The 23,904-nt window shown below is 45.5% G+C and overlaps 4 protein-coding genes across 7 annotated transcripts; 3 read left to right on the top strand and 1 right to left on the bottom strand.

The window, feature by feature from the left end:
* Positions 1–311: 311 nt before the first annotated feature.
* LOC119126379 (pyrroline-5-carboxylate reductase 1, mitochondrial-like) lies at positions 312–2,719 on the top strand. 3 transcript variants are annotated; one of them, XM_037257631.1, is made up of 8 exons: positions 312–431; positions 678–749; positions 823–893; positions 966–1,145; positions 1,286–1,507; positions 1,637–1,729; positions 1,930–2,093; positions 2,204–2,719. In XM_037257631.1, exons 2-8 carry the CDS (start codon positions 683–685, stop codon positions 2,370–2,372), a joined length of 966 nt encoding a protein of 321 aa, XP_037113526.1. In that variant the 5' UTR covers positions 312–431; positions 678–682; the 3' UTR covers positions 2,373–2,719. The 3 variants fall into 3 exon arrangements, with proteins under 3 accessions (XP_037113526.1, XP_037113527.1, XP_037113524.1); XM_037257632.1 differs by having other exon boundaries at positions 335–430; positions 663–749; XM_037257629.1 differs by lacking the exon at positions 312–431 and having other exon boundaries at positions 438–749.
* A 351-nt stretch (positions 2,720–3,070) lies between these two features.
* On the top strand, positions 3,071–12,739 carry LOC119126392 (transcription factor MafG). The gene is made up of 3 exons (XM_037257655.1): positions 3,071–3,559; positions 9,674–9,746; positions 9,843–12,739. Exons 2-3 carry the CDS (start codon positions 9,711–9,713, stop codon positions 10,281–10,283), a joined length of 477 nt encoding a protein of 158 aa, XP_037113550.1. The 5' UTR covers positions 3,071–3,559; positions 9,674–9,710; the 3' UTR covers positions 10,284–12,739.
* Positions 12,740–16,071: 3,332 nt separating this feature from the next.
* LOC119126375 (ethanolamine-phosphate cytidylyltransferase-like) lies at positions 16,072–20,377 on the top strand. Of its 2 annotated transcripts, none has more exons than XM_037257624.1 (13): positions 16,072–16,410; positions 17,491–17,579; positions 17,639–17,800; positions 17,865–17,931; positions 18,004–18,088; positions 18,160–18,201; positions 18,295–18,427; positions 18,498–18,580; positions 18,724–18,801; positions 18,881–18,946; positions 19,011–19,076; positions 19,177–19,265; positions 19,337–20,377. In XM_037257624.1, exons 1-13 carry the CDS (start codon positions 16,259–16,261, stop codon positions 19,425–19,427), a joined length of 1,203 nt encoding a protein of 400 aa, XP_037113519.1. In that variant the 5' UTR covers positions 16,072–16,258; the 3' UTR covers positions 19,428–20,377. The 2 variants fall into 2 exon arrangements, with proteins under 2 accessions (XP_037113519.1, XP_037113518.1); XM_037257623.1 differs by having other exon boundaries at positions 16,073–16,410; positions 18,280–18,427.
* Positions 20,378–20,874: 497 nt separating this feature from the next.
* Positions 20,875–23,840, bottom strand: LOC119126209 (caskin-2-like). Its single transcript, XM_037257343.1, has 10 exons — positions 23,786–23,840; positions 23,562–23,654; positions 23,253–23,431; positions 23,008–23,094; positions 22,204–22,276; positions 21,984–22,123; positions 21,808–21,903; positions 21,585–21,715; positions 21,229–21,337; positions 20,875–20,988 (listed from the first exon to the last, which is right to left on the bottom strand). Exons 1-10 carry the CDS (start codon positions 23,838–23,840, stop codon positions 20,875–20,877), a joined length of 1,077 nt encoding a protein of 358 aa, XP_037113238.1.
* Between the last annotated feature and the right edge of the window lie 64 nt (positions 23,841–23,904).

Raw genomic sequence — 23,904 nt, 5'->3', positions numbered from 1 at the left:
AAGGGCCATCTAGAAATCCGTTTTGAAACAGACCATCAGGACCTTGTAGATACTCCCACCCAACATTGAGCACTATATGTATTAATTATTCTCTTACACATTCGCCAAGGAGGCCAGTTCCCGCAATGCGGTTGTTCCACATTCCACCAGCAGATGTTAGCATTTCGCCATATGCTTGACATCTGCTGCTCGTCTTTCTCCCCGCGGCACAAACTGATGCAACTGGTTCCGCCTTGAAAAGAACCCGCCCTCTATTTGTAATTTCCGACGGTGCCATTGGTTGGTTACGTCACACGTGGAGAAAGCGTGCGCGGACATTGGTTCCAGCATCCGTCTGTCAAATAATACGCCCCCCAGGTATAATTGGCAACAAGGCGGGCGAGAGCAGCGTTGAAACAAGTTCTTTCTCGGAGTTATTCTTCTTTATATCTGTAAGTTTCTCTCTTTATTATAATGTACTTCGGTGCAGCTGGCGTCAATGTTTTAAAAGCTAAGGTTCACTTTGGTTGAAACTTTATTATTGTCTTGTTTACAATGATGTCGCAACTTCCCTCATAATGTTTCTGTCGCTGTCATGGGTGACCAGCCTCTATTTTCCCCAATGCTAATAGAGGTTCGCTGTACTATTGTTGGTCGAAATATTCTAAGCTCAAGTGTCCTTGGTGTCCATTTGGCAGGTAAGATGAGTGTGGGCTTTATAGGAGCAGGCCAGGTGGCTCACGCACTGGTGCGAGGCTTCACAGCAGCAGGTATGTTTGACTTCCAACATTCATTCCTTCATGTTCTTGATCAATTTGTGATCTGATCAATGGACATCTTCAGGGGTAATCGCCGCCCACAGAATCACAGCCAGCTCCCCGGAAACAGATCTCCCTACTGTCCAAGGACTCCGGGTGGGTTCAACTTTTAAAAATACAAGCCTTCTTCTTAATGTGGTTCGTAAGTCAGTGACAATATACGTGCAGAAACTAGGGGTGTATTTCACGACAAGCAACAAAGAGACGGTGACCAAGAGCGACGTCCTCTTCCTGGCAGTGAAGCCCCACATCATTCCATTTGTGTTGGACGAGATTGGACCAAGCATCGAACCTCGCCACCTTATTGTTTCCTGCGCCGCTGGTGTCACCATCAGCTCCATCGAGAAGGCGAGACAATCATCCATTTCCTGTAGCGCTTTTCCTTATTGAGGTGGCAGATGAGCCGATGCCTTTCACAGCTGACAGGTGTACCCCCTGGATTTGTTGTCAGCCACTCGCAGTTTTGTAACCAGTGTATGCTTTTGCAGAAGCTGCTGCAGTATCATGCCGCTCCGAAGGTAATGCGTTGCATGACCAACACGCCAGTGGTTGTGCGTGAAGGGGCTACTGTGTACGCCACGGGTACCCATGCAGAGGTGGAGGATGGAAAGCTGCTAGAGCAGCTCATGGCCAGCGTGGGTTACTGCACAGAGGTGGAGGAGGACCTCATTGATGCGGTTACAGGCCTGAGTGGAAGCGGACCTGCTTACGTGAGTCGCTTACTTAATAATTTTTGCATTGCTTGTATGTGAATGGGTAGATCGATGCATTTGTAAGATGTGTGTGAATGGATTAGACCTCAAATAGTTGCCCTGGATATACCCATGGCGGTCTTGCAGGCTTTCACTGCTGTGGAGGCCCTCGCTGACGGCGGCGTGAAGATGGGCCTGCCCAGGAGACTCGCTGTACGTCTTGGCGCTCACGCCCTGCTGGTATGAACCTTGGACCTTGCGTGTTATCATGCGTTATTAAAAATGCGGTGAAGACATGTACCATATAACCCGTTTCGAAGCACCTCTAAGTCATTTGTATAAAGACCAATCCTGTTATACTAACCTATGAATGGCCACTGTCTTCCTTCTTCAACATAAATGCCTCTTCCTTAATCTAACTCTTTTTGTGTCTTTGGCAGGGCGCCGCTCGGATGTTACTAGACTCGGAGCAGCACCCCGGGCAGCTCAAGGACAACGTGTGCTCACCGGGGGGCGCCACCATCCACGCCCTCCACGTCATGGAAAGCGGCGGCTTCCGCAGCCTCCTCATCAACGCCGTTGAGGCCTCCTGTATTCGAACCAAGTAACCGCAGCAAAATGGCTACGTTACCAATGTCATGCGGGTTATCTGGTATTTGTGCAAGAATTTTACTTGAAGCATTGCCTGCACTTGTTTTTTTTTCCCCTCAAAAGGGAACTACAGTTCTTGGCAGACCAAGAGAGAATTTCACCAGCTGCCATTAAGAAGACAACCCTCGACAAAGTGATGCAGCAGCCAGGAGTGACCGTGGAGGCCGTGGGCGTGCGATCACGTGGGATAAGCATCTTCAACCACAACAATCCAAGAACAAAGAAAAGTTGATTAGGCTCCAAGAGAAATAACACAAGTTGGCATTCCTTTCCCTTTGTTTTATTTTAACATTTCAGAAAAGTACAGACTTTACACAATGTAAGACAGTGCTTTGCAATGAACTTGGGGTTGAGAATCTAGTATTTATGCAATACATATATGGACTACTGAGTTTGGGCGAGAGGGATTGTACACTTTATAAGCTACCTGGGGTAACGTTTCTTTTTCCAGTTAATTTTAACAAAATGCATTCGAAATATTAAAATTAAAAGTGACACAGATGGGTTTTTTTTACACAAATAGTATGATTCGGACCATCTGTCAATTTTAAATCAATAAAATGTCAACTTTGAGTACAAGTTGGGTATTATTAATACAGGATTGTTTCTTCGCGCAGCACATGAATGAAGTCACGTGACTAAACACGATGACGTACTGCCGGGTACAAACAAGAGAAAGGAAACAAGGAGCGTGCCTTTTATTTTCCCTTTAAAATCGCAAACGACAGAAAAGGACCTCTCAAATGTGTGGTTTCCCCGTTTCGAGAAGAAACTCCTGCTTACATTTCTAAGGAAACGTCCCTCGCCAGTCAGGGAGGTCTACCGTTGTTTGTGCTGAGTGCGCGTGTGTTGTTGTTTTTTGACAGCCTACTAGCCTCGCGGATTAGCCACCTATCGCAGCGACGTCAAGTTATCGATATTTTACAGCAGTGTGTGACTTTCAAAGTAAGAGCATTGGCTTGTCTCGACGCGAAGCCTAAGCACACGTTTCCCCCTCGTGTGGTTTGTTTAATTTTGAAAGCGGAAGTGACTTTTATTTTGCCTTGTTAAAGCGACTAGACGAGAGCTAATCTTTTGTACAACAATGTCAGATTTATTTCCTCCGCTTTAGGCACGTTGGCACCGAGAGAGACGTGACAGTTGGACGCGTTGCTTAGCTTCCTAATGTTTACCGGGGGGTCGACGGGGGGTCTTTATCCCTTGTGTCCCGCTTGTTTATTTGTAGGTGGGGGAGTTGTTTGACACTTTGACGCGCGGAGGGGGTCGTGGAATGTCCAAAGTGTTCGGCTAGCGTCAACTCTTGCGAACCTGCTGCTGCTGCTTCTGCCGCTGCCGCTGCTGCTGCTGCTGCCGCTGCTTCATCACCTCGCCGTCAAAGGGGGAGCAACCCGAAGCTGAACATTGACAAAGCCAAGCCAGGTTGGTCGTTTTATGCTTCTCCACCTAGGCTGTTATATCTCAACCTAAATCACCTCTTATTGTATTGTGGTTAAAAAGAAATCCCAATTTTTTTATTTTTGTGACGTGTGCTGCAGCAGACCGCGAAATGCAAGACTGCGAAGCAAAAAGCAGAGGTCTTTTGTTTGTGTGTAGCATCGTGATTGTTATTTCAATATGCTGAATCATCATAAAGAACCATTTGGAGACCAGATAAAGGGGGTCTTTCGGCCGAGGTGGGTCGAGATGAGCATCAAGTGATGAGCATCCCCTATGAGGACGTCTTTGTTTGTTTTTCAAGCCTTTCGACCTAAAGTGCCAAGTAGGTGTCAAGCTGTCACATCCATTTCCAAATTGCATGTTAAGCAATTTGCAGTGTGGGTCACAAGTAGGTATGCACTTCATGGTCTTTCATTTTATTACATTTCCAGGGTTAAGCACATTTTCCTCCTTGACCTCTTTACTCCCTTTGGTTTTGCTTTTCATTCGTTTCAGCCTTACTTCTTCCATTTGTCCTTTGCTAAGACCCGTGTTACTTTTTCCCCTTACCTTCCATCCTTCCTTTCTGAATTCCTTCCTTCTTGCCTTACTTCCGACCTGCTTTTTATTCATGCATTTCTTCATCCTTACTACCTTAATTGAAAGGCGCCTTCCTTCCTTCCTTCCTGCCTTCCTTCCTTCCTTCCTTTAACTTTAAAACTTTTTTGAGTAAAATGATTTTTCTTCACTGAAAAATATTTGTTTCACACCGCAGTGTTCCTTTGGGTTTAGAATTATTTAGCTGTATTCTAATCCAGGCGAAAGCTCGCTCTCCAGTGACAGCACTTGACGCAATTTAACAGTCCATTTCTCTTATTTTGATGGGGCAGATGCTCTTGTTTCCCCCTCGTGAGTGACGGCATGACATTTTCAGCCCATTAGCCTGCATGGAGGCCAGGTAATGAATTACCGCTACCGTTTCTCTCTTAAAGTCACCTTGGAAACTGTTGCACATTTATGGGCAGATTGAAGTTTCCCTCCCTGTTCTTGCTCGCCTAGCCGACTTATTTCATCATCGCTTGTGTGTGTGTGTGCGTGCGTGTGTGTGTGTGTGTGTGTGTGTGTGTGTGTGTGTGTGTGTGTGTGTGTGTGTGTGTGTGTGTGTGTGTGTGTGTGTGTGTGTGTGTGCGTGTGTGCGTTGCATTTAAATGCGTTTTGAAAGGCAGGTGCTGGGCTTTGCAATAAAGCTCTAAGTTGCCGCCTTCCAGGTAACGAGAATGGATGGGGGCCCGAGGAGGAGCCTGGTGGAGCTGGGCAGAGGTGTTTTGTTGGTGAGGATGGATTGGATAATGGAGTAATAGAGTTTTTGGTTTCATCAATGAATTTAAATTTGTATTTTTTGTTTTTCATAGTTTGAAGCAGGTCTTTGCTGTTGAGTGTTTAATAATGTGTTTAATATTAAGAAATTATGCTATTAGGCTAACAATAGTACGCAGTCACTTACAAAATCATGTTTTTAAGTAATAATAAATATTTAGCTTATTTTTTATTATTGGATTCTTGTGAAAATATCAAAGTCGCCCAGCCTCGTTGTCTAGTTGCTGAGGGATGATCGGATGGAGAGGTTGACGAAACCCCGAGCAAGACTCGGCACCATCGTGCATCTTATATGGCCGACACACAGCTGTGCCTCGGGAGCGGTTACGCCTATTCAGGACAATTAATAGCCTCCGGGAAGGAACACAAACGTGAGATTTGTCCACAAAAGTGCTGCTTAAGCTGCAGAGGGAAAAAGGGAGCGAGTGAAAGCAAGATCAATAAATTGTTGGATATTTTTTTTCCCCATCCCTCGCACGGGGGCGGTGATGAAACCTCTTGCAAGGGTGAATTGCTAAGTGTTGCGATATGCCTCGCCGCTGATTCTTTCAACTCGGGTGTCTTGGATGACTTTGCGCTTGGAACTTGACTGAGGCTCGGCGTGTTCATGAGCGTCAGGACAGATGCAGGATGTGGAAATGAAAGAACGTGTGAAGATGTAAAGCAACTGTAGCGCCGAAAGTAATACATGAGCTGTCTGCACCACTGAAACATCAAATGTTTTAAAAGTGACACTTAAACATTTCCAAATTATTTCTCAGAAACAACAACTTTATTCTTTCAATCACCAAGTGCCTCAAAACTATATTGTCTCTTGATTTTAAAATATTCCAAGAAATGATCAGTCGAGATACATGAAAGAGAAGCGCCACGTGACAAAAATATGTGGCAGCGTTTTTTTTTTATATTTATAGTTTACTTTTGCATTTTAATGAATGCGGGAAGACGCTGGTGGTGGGGTTGAGCTTTTGTGGCTCACTGAAAAAAACAAGACGAGTCCTCTGGGGGGGTGGATCGGCTCCTGTGGGAGACCCTAAGACCTCTTTGACATTATATCTACTTGTCAGTGAACCACAATGTCGCAAATCTTTGTGCAAGACATTTTTTTGCATATCAAAAGTTTTCTCTATTACGTCCCATTTAGAGAACAGACTGTGGTCCATCAAAATTGCAGCCTTATGATTTAGTGACACCACAATGAATGTAGTAATTTGCGACGGAGGCGATCATTAGTCGCGGCCCTCTTTGGCAAAGGAAATGTCGGCCGCAGATGCCAGTGGCCCAGTATCAGTGCTGATAAATGAGTCTAATCACAAGCGTTTCCCCCTGTGTGACATTAAGCAGCAGGTGGCAATAACACCCCGACTCCAGCCTTCATTTCGGAGGATAAATGGCACAGATCAAGAGTCGCCGAGCAGCAGATTGCTTATTGCTTGTTTCTGAAGAGTCCAGTCGATGGAGCCGGAATGAAGTCGTTTCGGTCGGAATCGGCGGGTCATCTTGATCTTTGAAAAGACAAGTGTCCATTTGCGTGACTCGAAAGAACACGGCCATGTTAGCTGCTAGCACTAGTCGGGGACAAACTTTGTCTAGTTAGCATTGTTACTGTTTTTGTTGTGGTCTGTTTCTGGCATAAAGGGATTTTTAGCAAATTTGACAAAGTTTTATGATGGCAACATTTTAAATTCTGGATCAAACCACTTGTCCTTATCGACTAACTTCCATCCTGTAATATTTGAGTGATACAGAATTGTCTGCAGTGTTTCCCGAGTCTTCCATTTGCCTGTGAAAGTTGAATGATTTCCCCTCTGCCTCTTTCTGTCACCCTTATTTCACGCTCTGAATAGTTAGTAGTTAATAGCTTCCCTCCCTTTTTGGAAAGCAAAACCCACCTTTCTCTCATGTTGCTCTCTCTTCTCTTTCTCGCTCTCTCTCAGTCATCTGCAACTTTATCCCAGTCCTTCCTTTCCCAGTGCTATCTCATTTTTAATTTGCTGCTAAACGCCCCGCGACATGCCCAATAATTGACTGCACTCAGCGGAAGCGAGGAACGATAACGATCTGAATAGCCGGATTTGTTGTTGCAGATGAATGGAGGGAATACGAGTTGTGTGGTCTCATTATATTGCAAAAGGCTAAAATTGAATAGACTTCAACCTTATTCCAAACCGTTAACCAAAGCCTCAAACCTTGATTCCAATTCTACCCCTCGTTTACAAAATGAGTGACAGTTTAGGTGCTGCTGTTTTGGTTTGCGACAAAGTTCAAATGGGCCCTGCAGCTCTCCTCTGTGATAATTTCCCATTTTTAAAATGTTTTTTATCATATGGAGCTGTTTGTCTTCTAGCTGTTGTCTAAACACGTTTTTGAGTAGCATGCCTCGCCTGGCCGCTGTTTGCTTTTTATTCACTTCATTAGCCGACCAAGCGAGCGCTCGGGACTCACGCTTTTCAGGAATGGATGGTGACAAGCCCAATTCCTTAACGCGCCGGCCCCGCTCGCCTCTTCGCGGAATGATGATGATGATATGCCAGCCCCACCTTGCGCCTCGCCCTCGCTCGCGCTTAGCATTCAAAAGACATGCTGCGTCGTAATCTTGGCTGTGAGATGTAGATCCCGCCTTTTTTTTTTCTGGTCTTTTGGCCCCAATAATCTTGTTAAGACTGCTGTCAAAGTGGCGATGGCTTTCCCCCCTGCTGCCTCCCTGAGCGGCCAAGCGTGACAACCCACCCTCACCCCACAAAAGATCCCGGCGCCATTTTGAGACAGCTGTTGATGAAAGACCCCCTCGCTCGCTTGTATCCTTGAAGAATCACCTCCAGAGCATCTTTATTCCCTCCCTCCCCAATAAATATTCATCGGACGGCGCGAGGCTTGACAACAAAGGGCCCCTCGGCTAATGGCGGTCATCTTTGGAGAGATCCCGTCCGTCCCAGGCACGGGATCATTAAAGCATCACGCTTGCTCAAGGCCGGACCAGAGTGCCTCCTTTCCCCCCCCTTGAGCTTCAAGCTTCCTCCATGAGCTGTCCATAAATTTTTTTCATCCTGTCACTTCATAATTGGCACTTTTGACAATTTGCTGTGTGTGTGTGTGTGTGTGTGTGTGTGTGTGTGTGTGTGTGAGATCCTTGCTGAGATCAGTGCTTTTTCCTTCCTCGGCCCGTTCCTCCCAAGCTCCTCCAAAATGTGTCGAGCGTGCGCTTTCCCGTCCGCCATGCTCGCGCCTTCTCCGCCTTCTTCTCCACCGCCGCATCCCCTCCTTTCTTTTTTTTTTTTACCTGGGTGGCCACATTCAGCGTTTTTTGTCTCCTGTGGGTGTAATACGTCTCTGCTCTAGCAGCAATCAGCGCTGATTTGTCAGCATTCTTCCAGGCGATTCATAAAAATTCAGCAAGCGCCTACAAAAAAAAAGGGCCATCCACGTCGCTTTCTGCTTGACCCCTGGGCTCGAAGAGGTGGGCTCCATGTCCTCAAAGTTGCATGCTTTAGTAGTTGCTTTAAATGCGCAAACGTAAAATATGTATGTGACGTTGGCGAGTCAAACAAAACGGCATTTCTTGTGATTTTGGAGACGTTCAAACGATTTGCTCGTCTTCCAGCGAAAGGGAGCAGCTGGGCACGGGCTGTTCTCGTCACGGTTCTGGAGCCTCGCAGCCCGGCCGCTATCCTTCCACACACGGACGGGCTCTTTGGCATTCCAAGCCTTGCCCGCCCGCCCGCAGTGTTGTCCCGCGCAGCTGCTCGAACACAAAACACCTCCCTGATGCCACGTTCCGAGAACAGATTTGTTCCCCGTTGTTTCCAGTCCACATTAGCCGACTACTTTTTTTTTTTTTTTTTTATCTATTTGTCCATTGTCTGTGCCTCATCAGGCAGACCATTATATGCCATTAGGTTTTGCGTGTGCGGTCCAAATGCTTACTGGAAATGAGTCGCCGCAAAGGCCATGGAGCAATAGGTGCAGCCGTATCTCCCTCCAGACTGCCGAAGGCTTTTTATACGGGCAACATTGCACTTTTATGAGGAGGAGCCAGAGGACTTTTTGTTTTTTCCTCTCCAAGTAGACTGCATCAGGAATGCAAGTCACACCGCGACCTCCTGTTATGTCCCCAGCCTGTGTGACGGTGTCGTATTCAGGTCATTTTTAACAAGCGTCTGTCTCGTGCGCTCTGTTTGGCTCTGCCGCGCGGCCCACCTGTAGCAGCCTTTCTTTTGTTGCCATGGAAATAGGCGGGCAGTCTTGATGGCTCCTGTGTGTGCGTGCGTGTCCTTCACTTGCCGAGGTTCATGCCTGGACAAATGACTGATCCACAAGCACGCGGCCACTGTTGTTGGGACTCCGTTTGTTTTGTTTTTTTGATTCTTAAAAAAAAAAGCTGTTAGCCCTCCTCCTTGAAATGCATTTGTCTGCTTAGTTGCCAACATGCCAGCGGGCATAAATCAGCTTACGGAGGCAATGTACTAGCTGGGCTCACAGCGGTAGGCGCCCGGGTCGCTGACGCAGCATTTAGCGGGGCTGTAGTGTAAAGCACCAAGGGCCGCGTGGCGGCTCAGCGAAAGCAAAAGTGGAGGACACCAAATCTCCTTTCTGTCCTCAATTTTTTATCCCAAGTGCCGCTTTCCACTTTGACAATCACTGATGATATCACGCTAGCACGTTAGCCTTTTCTTGCCTTTTCATCCTTTATACAGTCATCAAATTTTTTTTTTAACGTTCCTGGTGCCATTCTCTCCACAGACTAGCCAGCAGCGCAGCTGGACGCGGCTCGCGGGGCATGACGACTCCAAACAAGGGAAGCAAAGCCTTGAAGGTACCAGACAGCCGTTTAGCAACTAGCATAACAATCTCCACCCGCCAGACGTCCTTGAGGTGCTTTTGATCATGACAAATTCCCATCGTGCCCCAGGTGAAGCGTGAGCCGGGCGAAAATGGAACCAGCCTGACGGACGACGAGCTGGTGAGCATGTCGGTACGCGAGCTGAACCAGCACCTGCGCGGGCTGACCAAGGAGGAGATCCTGCAGCTGAAGCAGCGGCGGCGCACGCTCAAGAACCGAGGCTACGCCGCCAGCTGCCGGGTGAAGCGCGTGACGCAGAAGGAGGAGCTGGAGAAGCAGAAGGCTCAGCTGCAGCAGGAAGTGGACAAGCTGGCCACGGAGAACGCCAGCATGAAGGTGGAGCTGGACGCGCTGCGCTCCAAGTACGAGGCACTCCAGAACTTTGCCAGGACTGTGGCGCGCAACCCCGTCACCTCGGCCCGCGGGCCCATGGCCTCGGTCATCGGGCCGCTCATCCCAGGTAAAGTGGCCGCAACCAGCGTCATCACCATCGTCAAATCCAAAACGTAAGCTCGGTCGTAGTAGCCCAAAGACCAAAACTAGTCAGTGCATCCTAACAAGGCGTTCCGATGGCAATATTGTTTTCCGACAACTGGTGCAGCTATTGTTGACGTTTGCGAAAACCCCATCGCTTTATTCCTCTTTTAGCACTTCTTAGCCAGTACAATCCTAAAATAATCGAAACATTTCTCGACATTGAGAAACGAAGCTTTTGCAATTGTTACTATGCACTGACTGACTCCAAAATATCAAAAGAGACGTGCATTTTTTTTTTTTTTTTGTTCATCACAAACAGTTCCCTGGTGTCTTAAGAACATGTCCGTGACATGTTTTAGTGGAAATACCCCAAGGATCAAGAATCATAGCACACTCTACAGTACAGACGCTATTTCTGTTGGGAGGGGGCAGATTTAGGAAGTAGATGAGCAATTTTCCATAACATGTCCCCTCTCAAGAATCACAAGCATTGATGAATGCACTTCAAATCTTAGCATCGTTTTGAGCAACAGCGTTCAACAGAACTAATCATTGCCGATATGACCGGTAGATGCAATAATACACGTGTGCACTGAAAACACAACGAGAAGAAGAAAAAAAAAAGAGGATGGGATGCAAACCTTGAATGTTCTAACTGTTTAATCTACTCCTCGAGAAAATATGATGGAGTTTAGGTTGTTTTTGTTTACAGAGCCGTCAGATTTAAAAAAAAAAATAAATAAATCAACGAACAAGCTTTACTGTTTAAATGGATAAGATGTGGAGTTCTTTTGTCTCAATGTGACTTACAAGCCGGGGTGGGGGAACGGAAAAGCTCAAAAGCCTCAAAAACATTGAGGGGGAAATTGTGTAGCTTCAGTTTGACCTTTGACCTGAAAACACTGCAAGGAAAACCAAACCAGTGTAAGAAGACCCCTTTACGCAATTATGCTATTAATACTGGCTTTTGGAGGCACCCCCCCACCCCGTCTTATTGTTTTTTTGTTTTTATTACGAGGTAGAATACCTTCCGTTATTTCTAGAAATACAAGGTGGAAAAAATGTGTCGGGAAAAAAAAATCTGTGACTGTTTCCCCCTCTATTTTTTTTTTTGCAATTGTACCAAAAGTGGCTTACTATTGAAGTCTGATAGCTTTTTTTCTAGTAGGCGAGTAGCTACTGTGAGGTAGCGCGTGATGTGATGTGTTCTTTAAGTGACAAGTTTTTGGCAGTGTCGTTCACTGTATAGATGTCAATGCCGTGCTATTTTGGAAGCCAGTCTGTAGAGCTAAACTTAGGTGGTGTAAACAAGGTCAGCTTGTCGTCGTGGCACTTGTGGTATCCTCCTCTCGCTTCTTCCTCCTCCTCTTCCTCCTTTGTGACGTTTAGTTCCCAAGCCAAATCATCATCAAATCAAAATTGGCAAATTTTCTGAGACTAATTGTTGGGTCTTTTTTCCCCATCTCTTGAATTAGAATGATGATGACTTTTCACTGGACAGCATATATTAAGGGCACCCGTTTTTTTTGTTTTTTTTATATTGGCTTTTACTCCCTGAGGAGAGTTTCTATTATTTCAGACTCAGGTTGCAAAGGGACAGCCAATTTCTGTATCCTGAAACTCATCTTCCCGTAATTATGCAACGCTACTCCAGACTGTAATAGGCCCAAATTTTGTTTGTTTGTTTGTTTGTTTGTTTATTTATTTATTTATTTATTTATTTAGCCAGACACTCAAGGGTGCGCATAGTATTTTTCAATTCAAAAGTTTTTTTTTTTTTTTGGTGGGGGCTGAGGGTTTGTGTGTACTATGCTTGTTTTGCTCAGGACGAAACAGTTCGACAATAAACGAGAACACGAGACGTGAAGTGAAGCAACGAGGCAGCTTTTGTTCCTTATTTTATTTTGTGTTTACCGTTCATAAGAAGCTTATCGTAAAGGGCTCTGATCCACAGCGCGGCCACAAAGAGTTACAATCAGTTCCTCGGACTCCTTTGCACGCCTTGTCAGTTGGGAAACCAACGATAGAAATTAGGGATGCACGATAATATTGGTGGCCGATTATTATCGACTGATATTGGGATCTGTGACGTCATACCGATAATTAAAAAAACACAGATAATAATAATAATGACGTTTTAGCTCTATAGTCTACTGGTGCCTGGCTCCTCAAGCCTTCCCTTTCCCGTTTGTACTCAACCCCTCCCCTCGATTTTTGGCCAATCGATTATTTGTGACGTCATAATATTTTTTTCACCGTGTCAGGTGAAGACAATTCACTTGCAATTTGGGCAGCGCGTTCTGCAGGAATTCCACGGGGAGGGAAAAAGACTGCGAGCTTCAATACAGCGAGTAGGATAGGTCACCTTAAAAGTCACCATTATGATTTGTGGCCTGCCTGTTGTGCTAAACCGAAAACTAGCGCTACGCATGGTACGCAAAGCTACTGGACTGATGACAATTGATAAGAGGCAAACGTTTGACAGAAAAGACAAAACATATGTGAATACACTTGTTCCAATTTTCCTGTGACATGATGGTAGTTAAATTAATGCAAAATGTTGTAGGCCTAGTTTTAGTGGCCTAATTTCTATGTTGTCTTTTTATAACTTAATTCGATAACCCAAAATTAATTGCTGATTGTCAGCATTAGCTCAGACATATTAATAATTTCAAACCTTTTGCTTTAAACAATGGTTCTGGAGTTAGTATTGGAGTATAAAATGTATTTATATTTAAATTATACTTAATTAATTAATACTTTTTCATTATTTTTTCTCAGTGGTCTTCAGACAAAATCAGGTGAAAATATCTATACAATATTATTATTATACGTATCTATACATTATCGGCTATCGGCTATCAGATGGCCCCACATTATTGATTATCAGATTTCCATTATCGTGCATCACTAATAAAAATACACAAGCGTGTTTTGGATGTAGCCCGCTGTTGATGTGTCCGTGTCACTGTTGCCGTGTTACGAAGTCCATCTTTGCCTGTGTCAAGTGTCTTGAAACTGTGTTCAGAGTGCCACCGCAATCTTCATCGAAACAGATTCTCTCTCTTACATAAACAGCGAAAAAAAGTGACCCTTAATATGCAACTCAGTGGAAAAGTGTGAACGAAATCTTAAATCAATATTGTCATACATTGTGATGTATTAACTGCTGTTTGTTTTTTGTCCGACTTTTTTGTTAATAATATTTTGTTGTCTCAATGGTGCCTTGAGATACAAGTTTTATTTGTTCCGTGACAACGTTTGCATTTTACATTTGTATCACAAATTAGCTCTCATCATTGGAATGAATTGACTTGCAATTAATCCGTTCTAGCCCCCCCTAAAACGTACACAATTTGTACGTGCTCTTCATATTTGAAAAAATGACGGGCGTCAAATCAAACCTGTCTCATCTCAAGGCATCAATTGTATTAGGATTCTCTCATGTTGTTTTTTTTTTTTGTCTAGTCCTCCCCTGGTGCTGTCCAATGATTCACAAAACGTATTACACTTAAAAGTTACATCAAAATTCTTCCCAAAATGTCTAAATGCGAAGAGCTCTTAAAAATTAATTGCAAGTTATTTGAATTTAAAATGAAATACAACTGAACTGTACTTGTGAGTCTTTCACATACCACTAGAGGGTGCCAGACTTTGAGAATGACTGTAGTAGAGGATGTCGAAAATATGTCAAGGGCCACTTGCAATATCTTATTTGTCGTCGTCGTGTATTTTTGTGCATTTGTTGTTGTGTTGTGTGCGTTTGTACAAACGAGGTTCCTGTGCTGCTACACCGCCCGCTACAATATTTTGTACTTTTTATTTATGTGACATCTTTTAACACTGTCTAATAAGCTTTTATTTTGATTTTGCGATTAAAAAAAAAAGATAACCGGGAGAGTAAATAGCAGCACTTGTGCTTCTTTTTTCGTAAACTTTGTACACAATCAACCGTGCAATTATTGTTTTTCCTCATGCAGCCCGTGTTTTGAAGCTTAACAAAAATGAGTAATACAGATGTAATAATTTTTTTCTGTATGGGTTGTAATAATAAAATACCGCAGTACTTTGTATGAGAACAGTGAATTGTATCTATTTATAAATTAAATTCTACGTTTTTTGCAATCTGTAGATAAGTCCCGTATGTATTGATATATACAATGTGGATTTCAACGTGGGGTGTCTTAAGTTATTGATGTATATATTGTATGTTTGTTGATACAGCTTCCTTTATTTTCTATAAGATCAATAAAATGTTTGAGGAAAAAAAAATAGGTACATCTCCGTGTTGCTTCTGTCGTATGCGGTGACCCACTTGAATTGCGGTCGGGCGGATTTTTAGGATGGCACCATCATTTTCCATGGCATCGTTTTTTTTTTTTTTTCCCTCCTTCCATGATCCAAAAAAAGCCGCCCGGCGACCCACTTCAGCTAACCTCCGTGGACGTGTTTCTGGCGAGGAAAACATGAGAGTCATGACGGATGTCTAGGTGTGCGTGTCCTAGATTAGGTGCACCGGTGAGTTAGTCATCCCTGCGCACCCCCTTGGGGTTACGAATTCAAACCGTAAGAGTAAAGTCGTACGAAGGGGACAAAAAATGCAAAAAAGTACTCAAATTGAATAAAATTTCATGTGAAGCAGATGCTGTAAATGCAATTTTGCAAGTAACAGGAAAATACTTTGCATGTTTTTTCTTTCTTTCTTTTTTTTCTCCCAAAATGTGTCATGCCCTCTGCTCGGTAAGGGACAGATGGCCTGTGAGGAGTTGATTGATGCGATAGACTGGGTTAAGGTGAGAGCTGCAGGCCATTTAGGACCACATTGTTCATCTTTACCCACTTTCTGCTGCCAGGTGTCTGCCTGCCTGGCCCACTTCTCGGGGGCCTTAATTTTGTCAAAGCGCACATTTAACTTTACATTACATGCTAAAATAGATATATTTGCATTTATGCTGGCACAAGATAACGTAGTAGACCCAATTTAAAGAATATTATTCGCATTCTTCTGGCCATGAATGGGAAATCTGATCTGTCGTCATAATCCTTAAAGATCCCCTGGTTCACGTTCTTCCACGTCATTGCTGTTCACTTTTATTTTTTTTCTTTATTAATATTAGATTAAATAATGTCTATCAAACAAAATGTGAAAGTGTTCGTGTGTTTGACAATAGAAATATAATAAAAATAATTCTTTTCTTTTTTCAAGTCACACACACATTCACACCGTCATCCGTGGGACTCGAAATCACATTGTGGGCACACAAGGCAAGCAAGTTATAACTCGTTATAAATTTTGTTATCAATAAGGTTCTGTGTTATCTCAAACAGCGCTCCTAACAAGACATAAAGGATATTTGCCGCCATCTGCTGGCAGTAACGTGTAAGTACTACACGTAAAACGTTTTTTAAAAGTTTTGTTAGTTCCGGCTATAGTTTCAAATTATGTGTTCTGTTTTTGAGTGCATGGATATAATTATTATTGTTTTGATATTGTCTGTTGACTCACAGTATCATGAGTTACCGACCCTGTCTGGCATTTCTCCATCATTCAACCTATGAAATGAAATATACTTTAGATATTCATATGTATCATTAACACAACTTTATGGTTTTAATTGGTTTTCAAATAGATTGTGTAATTAGATAGCTGGTCACGTGACAGCACAGGACCTGCGTCATTATGTAACACCGCGTCGTCGCGTGATTCCTACCGGCATCAAGGCTGATGTTTCAAACACCCCTTTTCCGGTTATATTGCTTTCAAAACAAAAGCATTGCCGTTAGAGATGCAAGATGTGCTCTTTATAGCTTGTCGGCTATATCCTGTCCATTTTCTCCCTCTGTTTGACCCAAGGCGGGCATAGCGAGCTGGGGGTTGGAAGGAGGCGGCGTTGACGCAGCGTAGCCGCTCACCGCCGTTACACGACTTGCTGTCGGCTCGTCCACTGTCACGACGTTTCTTCCGAACTGGACGTTGTGCTAACCCTTCCAGGCTGGGGCTTTCAAACATGCTCAAAAACGGACACCACCAGCATCACCACCATCACCATCACCACCGGCTTCCCCCGCACCAAGTTAATAAGGACGGCTCGACATCTGGACCCTCGGTGGGGAGCCCCGACAAGAGGAGGCGAAGGGTCCGCGTGTGGTGCGATGGATGGTGAGAACTGTACTAGTGGGGGTGGGCTGGGGGGGATTCCATCACTGGGGCCTGCTGCATTAGATCCATCTGCAAAAACAAAGCAATGCTTTATTTTGCTGTTCCTTTGACGTTCTTTCCCTCTACTGTAAACAAACGAGGTGCAAGATGCCACAAGATGGCGCCAAAGTCATATCTAATAGTAAATTAGTACTGCAGTTCTGATATTTAACAGAATGATGTAAATTGTGCTTGTCTTTTTCGGGTGGTGGGCTGAATGGAGCCCATCTTATCTAACTTTGGGCAAGAGTTTGCCATTCAATCCTCTCAGATTTGGGTTTGTTATCATATTCTGAAACAATGCTTTCACTGAAGACAAACTTGTCTATAGGTGTGAATGTGAGTAGTTGCTGTCTGCCCTGAGATTGACCAGCGACCATTGACACCAGGTCTCGCCTTAAGCCAACTGGAATAGGCTCCAGTTCATCTACCACTTTATGCCTATCGTCACACTTTTGCTCACTTTTTCTATTATGGTGCAGCAACAGAAAGGATGTTTTGCATTTTCGGGCCCCGGATTACGGCGCCTTTCTTCCCGTAGAATTCCGGTTATGCGCACACGGCTTTGGCCCCCCGGAATGTTTCCGAATGTTTGGGATGCCTGAACTGTTATAACCGGCAGACTGCGAGCGCCAAAGAGTGCCGGCGTCAACACGCGCTCTCGGCCCAACACTGACCCGCGTGGTCGGACTCTCCAGCGCAGTCAGCAGCATTCCAAGGAGAGGGCAGCACAATTGCGCAATGTGTTGTGGATGCTGCCCCCCCCACCCCTCCAACCGACTCACTTGTCTCTCATTGGTCAGCCGTGTCACCGAAGCATCAGCAAGGACGGGTAAAGTCCGCCTCCACGTTGTCATCTGCTGAGGCAGACAGAAAGTCATACCATGAATTGTTCACTCATGAAAGGACGTTTGGTTATGTCACTGCTTGATAAATCAAGCGGGATTTTTTTTTTAAAGTGTGGACCAAAATATGTAATTATGCAATCATTTAAAATATATATGGGTATTGAAAATAAAGTTCTGCTTCTTTGTCTTTCAGCTATGATATGGTCCACTATGGCCATTCCAACCAGCTGCGGCAGGCCAAGGCCATGGGAGATTACCTCATCGTTGGCGTGCACACAGATAGTAAGTAATATTAGAAGTTATGAGAAGTTTTTTTTTTTTCATTGGTCTATTTTCCCCAGGCGAAATTTCGAAGCACAAGGGCCCGCCGGTTTTCACTCAGGAAGAGCGCTACAAGATGGTGCGGGCCATCAAATGGGTGGACGAGGTGGTTGAGGGCGCCCCCTACATCACCGCCCTGGAGACCCTCGACAAGTACAACTGCGACTTCTGCGTGCACGGCGGTACGCATCCGACTCATTCGCCGTCTCAGCGAGATGTTCCTAAGCGTCGTTTTTTTTTTTGCAGACGACTTGACGCTGACAGTCGACGGCAAGGACACGTACGGGGAGGTCAAGGAGTCGGGACGCTACAGGTGCGGGTCGCGACAGTCGCTAACAATTTGGCGACTGAAATTCTTTCAATTTGTTCACGTGGCTTCTTTCAGGGAATGCAAGAGAACCCAGGGAGTTTCAACTACCGACCTGGTTGGCAGGATGCTCCTCATGACCAAAGCACATCACAGCAACATTGTGAGTCCTTCGCTCAGTCACGGCATCCAAGTCACAGCCCAAATTTGACGATGTCCTCTTTTCCCTCCAAGGATGCTTCTGACTACCAGCAGCACGCGGACAACTTCGGGAAGGTTGGTTCCAAATTCTACTCTTTTGTTAGCAGATGTCTGTTTGTCAAGATGTTCAAATCTTATGTGTTTGGATTACGGGACTCCAATGGTCAGAAGAGCCACAGTCCCTGGACGGGGGTGTCGCAGTTCCTTCAGACGTCCCAGAAGATCATCCAGTTCGCTTCGGGCCAAGAGCCGCAGCCCGACGACACCATTATCTACGTGGCCGGGGCCTTTGACCTCTTCCGTATCTTTTTCTCAGGGAAAGAGGGAGGGTCTTTTACAGCGTTTTACAGAGTCTCCTTGACGCCTGTCAGACATTGGCCACGTGGACTTCCTGCGGGCGGTGCACAAGATGGCGGACAAGCCGTACATCATTGTGGGGCTGCACTTTGACCAAGTGAGTGTTTATTATGTCAGTCTTCCTTAGCGCCTTTTAGTTGTGTTAGCTTACCAATGATAGCATGCTTAGAAAAGTAACTTGTCCTGTTCCTAGCATGCTAGTTAGCATCAAGCGTTATTCATGCTATTTCTTTGTTCAAGGAAGTGAACCGCTACAAAGGGAAGAACTACCCCATCATGAACGTCCACGAGAGGACGTTATGCGTGCTGGCTTGCCGGGTATCTTGGCATTCTCGCTCCCTACTCTTTGCTCATGAGCGCCATGATGGCGTTTTAAGTGCTCTCCTTTTGCTTGCAGTACGTCGCCGAGGTGGTGATCGGCGCACCGTTTGCAGTCACCAAAGATTTGCTGGATCATTTGAAGGTGAGCACGAGTGATGTTCTCCACACCTGAAACGCTATAAGCGACTTCACGGTGTCCTCCGCAGGTCGACCTCGTATGCCACGGCAAGACACAAATCTACCCCAGCAAGGACGGATCCGACCCATATGCTGTAAGTTTTTTATAGGTGTGATGTTTACATTTTTTGTGAGAATTTGGCAACATATTTAGATGTTTGTTTTTTTTCACGTCAAACGTCCTATCAATTGCAGGTGCCAAGAAAGCAAGGAATCCTGCGCAGCGTCGACAGCGAGAACAGCCTCACCACAGACGCCATTGTACAGCGGATAACCAAAAACAGGTCTTCTGCCGGCCACCTCTCGCACATACCAACCAAAACGTTTTCTTCAAATGTTCTTTTGGGTGGTTCAGGTTGCTTTTTCAAGACAGAAACCAGAAGAAAGAGGCGACGGAGATTGCCATGATTCAGGCCATGCAGCAGCACCAAGTAGCAGACCAGTGACACTTCCTGAGGCCAAAGTCACAAATGCTAGCACAACATGGTGGCCATATTGTCAAGCAGGTTGCCCGGTTTAACTTTGTCTTGTCTTGTGGCACATTTTTGGACAAGCAAAAAAAAGTCTTATATTTTCTATCCTGAAAATAATTGCTTTTATTTGGACTAGCAAGTTGACAAGTTTTTACGTGGATCCAGCGGCCCTTGTACCCGTGTGGGATCCCATGGAAGGTTTCAACTAGGGCTGTCACTTTTTAGAATCGATTAGTCTATCGATTATTCCATTGAATAATCGGAAACAATTTTTACTTTCTCAGTGACTGTTTTTCAACTGATGTTTTTTTTGGTATTGTTTAGTGATTAAAACAACAACTAACCAACATTTAAGAAATCTCACACAAGAGGGCTTGATGTTGACCTTTTTGAAACGGATTCAGCTTCTGCTACGCTCATTGTTTTCCAATTCAAAATCAGATGTTTGTAAATCAGTGGCGGAGCTACGGGGTGGCTCTCGATGTACCACTCGGTGCTTAATCTGTGTATAAATGTACAGTAAGCAGTCGCAACATTGACATTGTAACAAAAATGATGTTCATTGGACTTCAATGACAGTCATTAACATTTTTAATATTTGAAAATTATATTTAAAAGCAACTATAGAATATAGTAGTTGTATAATTTATGCAACTATTTGAACACACACGTAATTCTTAAAAGCTCAGTACTCAGCAAATCGTTAAATTGAGCGTTCATAATGTTGTGGCCGGCTGGTGCATGTACATATATATATAGAGTATATATTTAAAAATAGGTTCATATGTATTTAGTGATGATAATAAAAACAAAAAACCCGCCTGTATGTCGATTTGGGATGTATAGTTCATACAAATACTGTGCAAACTGGAATGCAGTATATAATGTACTGTTGACAATAATAATATGATTTCATCTCTAAAGAAATGCTGAGAATAATTTTTTCCTAATTAATAAAATTTGTGTTTTGTAAAGCCAATGCTATTTGGAAAAGGGTGCAAGGCGTTCGCAGACAAAATGCAAGTACGGTAAATCGACACTATCCATGGAAGGGACATGGCGCTAAGTAATGTAGTAAGTAGTGTTGGCTCGTGGGTGAACGATTCGTTCAAAAGAACGAATCTTTTCAGTGAACGAAGTTCATTTTTCAGTTCATATGACTTCAACCAGTAGATGTCAGTAATGCGCGTTGAAGCTGGTGCCACCTTGGCGTAAAACAAAACGAAGAAGAAAATGATGTAACTTCCTGTTCACGAACGAGTCGTAAATTGCATTTCCCGTTCGAGTGAACGAGTCAGTGAGTGATTTGCATTTCCAGTTCATCGCGAGAAGGGATCAGTGAAGGAACGAATCCTGACTTTGCCGTTCGCGAACGAGTCAATGGGTGAACTGCCTTCCATCCCGTGCATCAACGGACCAGTCAGTGAACGTGTTGTTGCTTGATGTCTTGACTGGCGTGTGAGGTTGTGAACTGGTTGACGATGTCGAGTGCCGTCTGGTTGTATGTGTTTCTGATGTTCACGTCGACGCCGGCCTAGAAGCGCACGCACACACAGGCGTGCGCACATAGGCGTCACAAACTCACACATGCACGAAGAGTTGTGAGGAGCGTTTGAAGCATCAGCAAAGTGAGTCAGGGCGCCTGCAGCTTGACAACGCCTCTTGAAAATGACGAAGCGGCATGAGCGGCACGAGCGGCACGAGCGGCACGAGCGACACGAGCGACACGAGCGGCCGTCACAGCGGCAGCAGGCAGGCAGGCCGGGGAACTCGCATCTAGCAGCAGCCGCACCACCTCGGTCTTGCCGTAGAGGGCGGCCTCGTGCAGGGCGGTGCCTAACTTGGTGGTGGCGTTGATGTCGATGCCCGCCTTCAGCAGCAGCCTATGCATGCACGTACGCACGCACGCACACACACACAAACACACACACACACACACACACACACCACACACCACACACCACACACAGTACACGCTAAGCTTGTAGGCTGCAGACAGTCTGCATGTGCAAGGCAAATGGATAAATTAATTTCCTAGCTGATCGGGCGTGAGGCAGGATACACCCCGGGCAGCTCGCCAGTCACTGTCATGTTGCTCAAGACGGACCCGGCGGTGAGTGGCACGCTCACCCAATGACGTCCTTGTGGCCGTTGCGAGCGGCGAGGTGCAGTGGCGTGGTGAAGGCCGAGTCGCTGGGCTCCTTGCGTTCGCCCTCCAAAAGCGCCGCCACCATGTTGCTACTCAAAAGCAGCTGGGCCACCTGACACCCACACCCACAGCACTTATTATCGCACAACTATGCGGGTCCACAACTTAAACATCTTCATTGAGCGGCCGTACACACACGCTGACCTTGACGCGGCCGAACTCGCAGGCGAGGTCGAGCGGTGTCTTCTTGGCCTTGTTGACCAGGCACGGGTTGGACTGGTGCTGCAGGAGCATCTCAGACTGAAAGCAAAAGACGGCTTTCTTTCACTCGGGGCACTTAGCGGAGGCGGCGGGCGGTAGCGGGACGCCGGCTGGCTCACCACGTGGTAATGTCCGTACTGCGCGGCCAGGTGCAGAGGGATGTGGCCATCCAGCGAGACGCTGTTGACGGACGCTCCCGAACGCAGCAGCACCGACTCCGACTTGCCCTGCCACGCCGCATAATGCAGCGGGCGCATTCCTGCAAACATGGCAGCGACGTTGTTACGGGTGGGAATCATAGAACAGAACTGATGATGAAGCAGAGCCGTGCAGTCCTACCGTTGCTGTCCTCGACATCGACGACGGCCTGGGCCTCCAGCAGCGCCGCCAGCAGCTCGCAGCAGCATATGAGCTTTTCAAAACAAAAGCAGCCGCCACACCTGACCCCAATTGCCTTATTTAATGGAATTGAGAATTATTAATTCATCCCCAAAATATGATGTTGATAAACACAATAAAAATGTCTCCTTTGTTCCTATTGTGAAATCCAAGCCCAGAAGCAGACACACCTTGACAAGATTCCAGGTGATTGTCATGGTCATGCATGCACACACACGTTACAATATTTTATTCATGGTGCGTTTGTAATGAATAGAGGTAATTATATACGTTTATAAGTCCTATAGAAAGTGTGCGTCTGTGTGTGCGAGAATGCAGCGGAAGCAGGGACATGTGACCTGACATGACCAAAGGCGCTGTTGCGTAACACCACCATTCAAGCGGCCACGACAACAAAGATGGCCACTGGCGAAAGGGCCACTAATGGGAAAACACACACAGAGGCGCGCCCACACAATCAATCAATTATCTGTGACCTCTTTGGCTCCTCCCCCTCCTGCTGATTTGAATAGAAAGCACAAACTCATGACCTCTGAACTGTGAGGCGAGTATGCTAACTCGGCAACCCTTCCAACACACCTGACTCAAATGATCAGATCATCATCAAGCATGATAATCCTCAGGAAGGGAGAAAAAAACTTTTGAAATATATTTTACAAAATCAAATGAAACGCAGGAGGATTTATTTTGCATAGGATTTATTTCCTTTAAAGAGACAGACAGGTACAAGCAGTGCCTATATACGTGCAGATGGCCTTCTCCTTCATCTTCAACCTTCATCTTCAGATTTTCCACATGCTCGCCTGGCTGCAGGAAGAAGGAGCACTCCCCCTGGTGGACAACATGGAAAAGCAAGTGCTTTCAAAATTCTCAAATTGCACAAATGAAATTATAGAGTAGCTCACCCAACAGACGTTAAAAGTAGAATTAAAAAGAAACATTTCTTTTGGATTTTCAGTTCTCTCAAAATATGCAAAAATGAGACTCACCTTGACCACCCTCTTCTGGCCCAGCTGGGGTTTCCCGTTGGGTCCGACCTGGTCCAAAACGACGCAGCTGAGCGGAGAGACGTTGACCACGCCCACCACTTCCTCCGCCACCGACGGCACATGAGCTTCGCGGTCCTCCAGGGTCACTAGCCACTCTTCTCCTGAGCATCGCTCGTGACCTCCCGCGTCGCGGAAAGTTCAAAGTGCGTGCACGTGTAGACCCAACAGACGTATAAAGTAGAATTAAAAAGTAAGATTTCTTTTGGATTTTCAGTTCTCTCAAAATATGCAAAAATGAGACACCTTGACCACACTCTTCTGGTCTAATGGCCTGGTTCTCGCCGATCACCGTGGCCTCGATGGTCTCCAGGACAACCATCTCCTTCCTCGGGATGTACATGCCTGATGAGGAAGACAAAGAAAACAACAATTTTTTTCCCAAACACAAACCCGATTTGAACTTCAACAACTATGTCTGCGTTTCTATGTCTCCTCAGTCTTGAGTCTGTGGGGGGTTTCCCAAAAGCGCTCACCGGGTCCCTCAAAGAGCCACTCGGTTCCCGCCTCGCGCCATTCTTCGCCGTCCATGAAGTCGATTAGCACCTGCAGACGGAGCGCTGTGTTGGGGTGAACCACCTGCAGGGGGGTCACG

Source organism: Syngnathus acus, chromosome 8, assembly GCF_901709675.1.
Source record: "Syngnathus acus chromosome 8, fSynAcu1.2, whole genome shotgun sequence".
Classification (NCBI taxonomy): Eukaryota; Metazoa; Chordata; class Actinopteri; order Syngnathiformes; family Syngnathidae; genus Syngnathus; species Syngnathus acus.
This window is presented reverse-complemented; position numbering and strand designations above follow the sequence as displayed.

Excerpts from the sequence above, each read along its gene's own strand:
- LOC119126379 (XM_037257629.1), top strand. The coding sequence starts at position 575 with ATGGGTGACCAGCCTCTATTTTCCCCAATGCTAATAGAGGTTCGCTGT. Across the intron at positions 750-822 it reads GCGAGGCTTCACAGCAGCAG|GGGTAATCGCCGCCCACAGA; the intron begins GTATGTTTGACT and ends GGACATCTTCAG. Across the intron at positions 2,094-2,203 it reads GCCTCCTGTATTCGAACCAA|GGAACTACAGTTCTTGGCAG; the intron begins GTAACCGCAGCA and ends TCCCCTCAAAAG.
- LOC119126392 (XM_037257655.1), top strand. The coding sequence starts at position 9,711 with ATGACGACTCCAAACAAGGGAAGCAAAGCCTTGAAG. Across the intron at positions 9,747-9,842 it reads AGGGAAGCAAAGCCTTGAAG|GTGAAGCGTGAGCCGGGCGA; the intron begins GTACCAGACAGC and ends ATCGTGCCCCAG.
- LOC119126375 (XM_037257623.1), top strand. The coding sequence starts at position 16,259 with ATGCTCAAAAACGGACACCACCAGCATCACCACCATCACCATCACCAC. Across the intron at positions 18,428-18,497 it reads CGGGGCCTTTGACCTCTTCC|ACATTGGCCACGTGGACTTC; the intron begins GTATCTTTTTCT and ends GACGCCTGTCAG. Across the intron at positions 19,266-19,336 it reads CAGCGGATAACCAAAAACAG|GTTGCTTTTTCAAGACAGAA; the intron begins GTCTTCTGCCGG and ends TGGGTGGTTCAG.
- LOC119126209 (XM_037257343.1), bottom strand. The coding sequence starts at position 23,840 with ATGGACGGCGAAGAATGGCGCGAGGCGGGAACCGAGTGGCTCTTTGAG. Across the intron at positions 23,655-23,785 it reads GTGGCTCTTTGAGGGACCCG|GCATGTACATCCCGAGGAAG; the intron begins GTGAGCGCTTTT and ends CTTCCTCATCAG. Across the intron at positions 22,124-22,203 it reads CGATGTCGAGGACAGCAACG|GAATGCGCCCGCTGCATTAT; the intron begins GTAGGACTGCAC and ends CCATGTTTGCAG.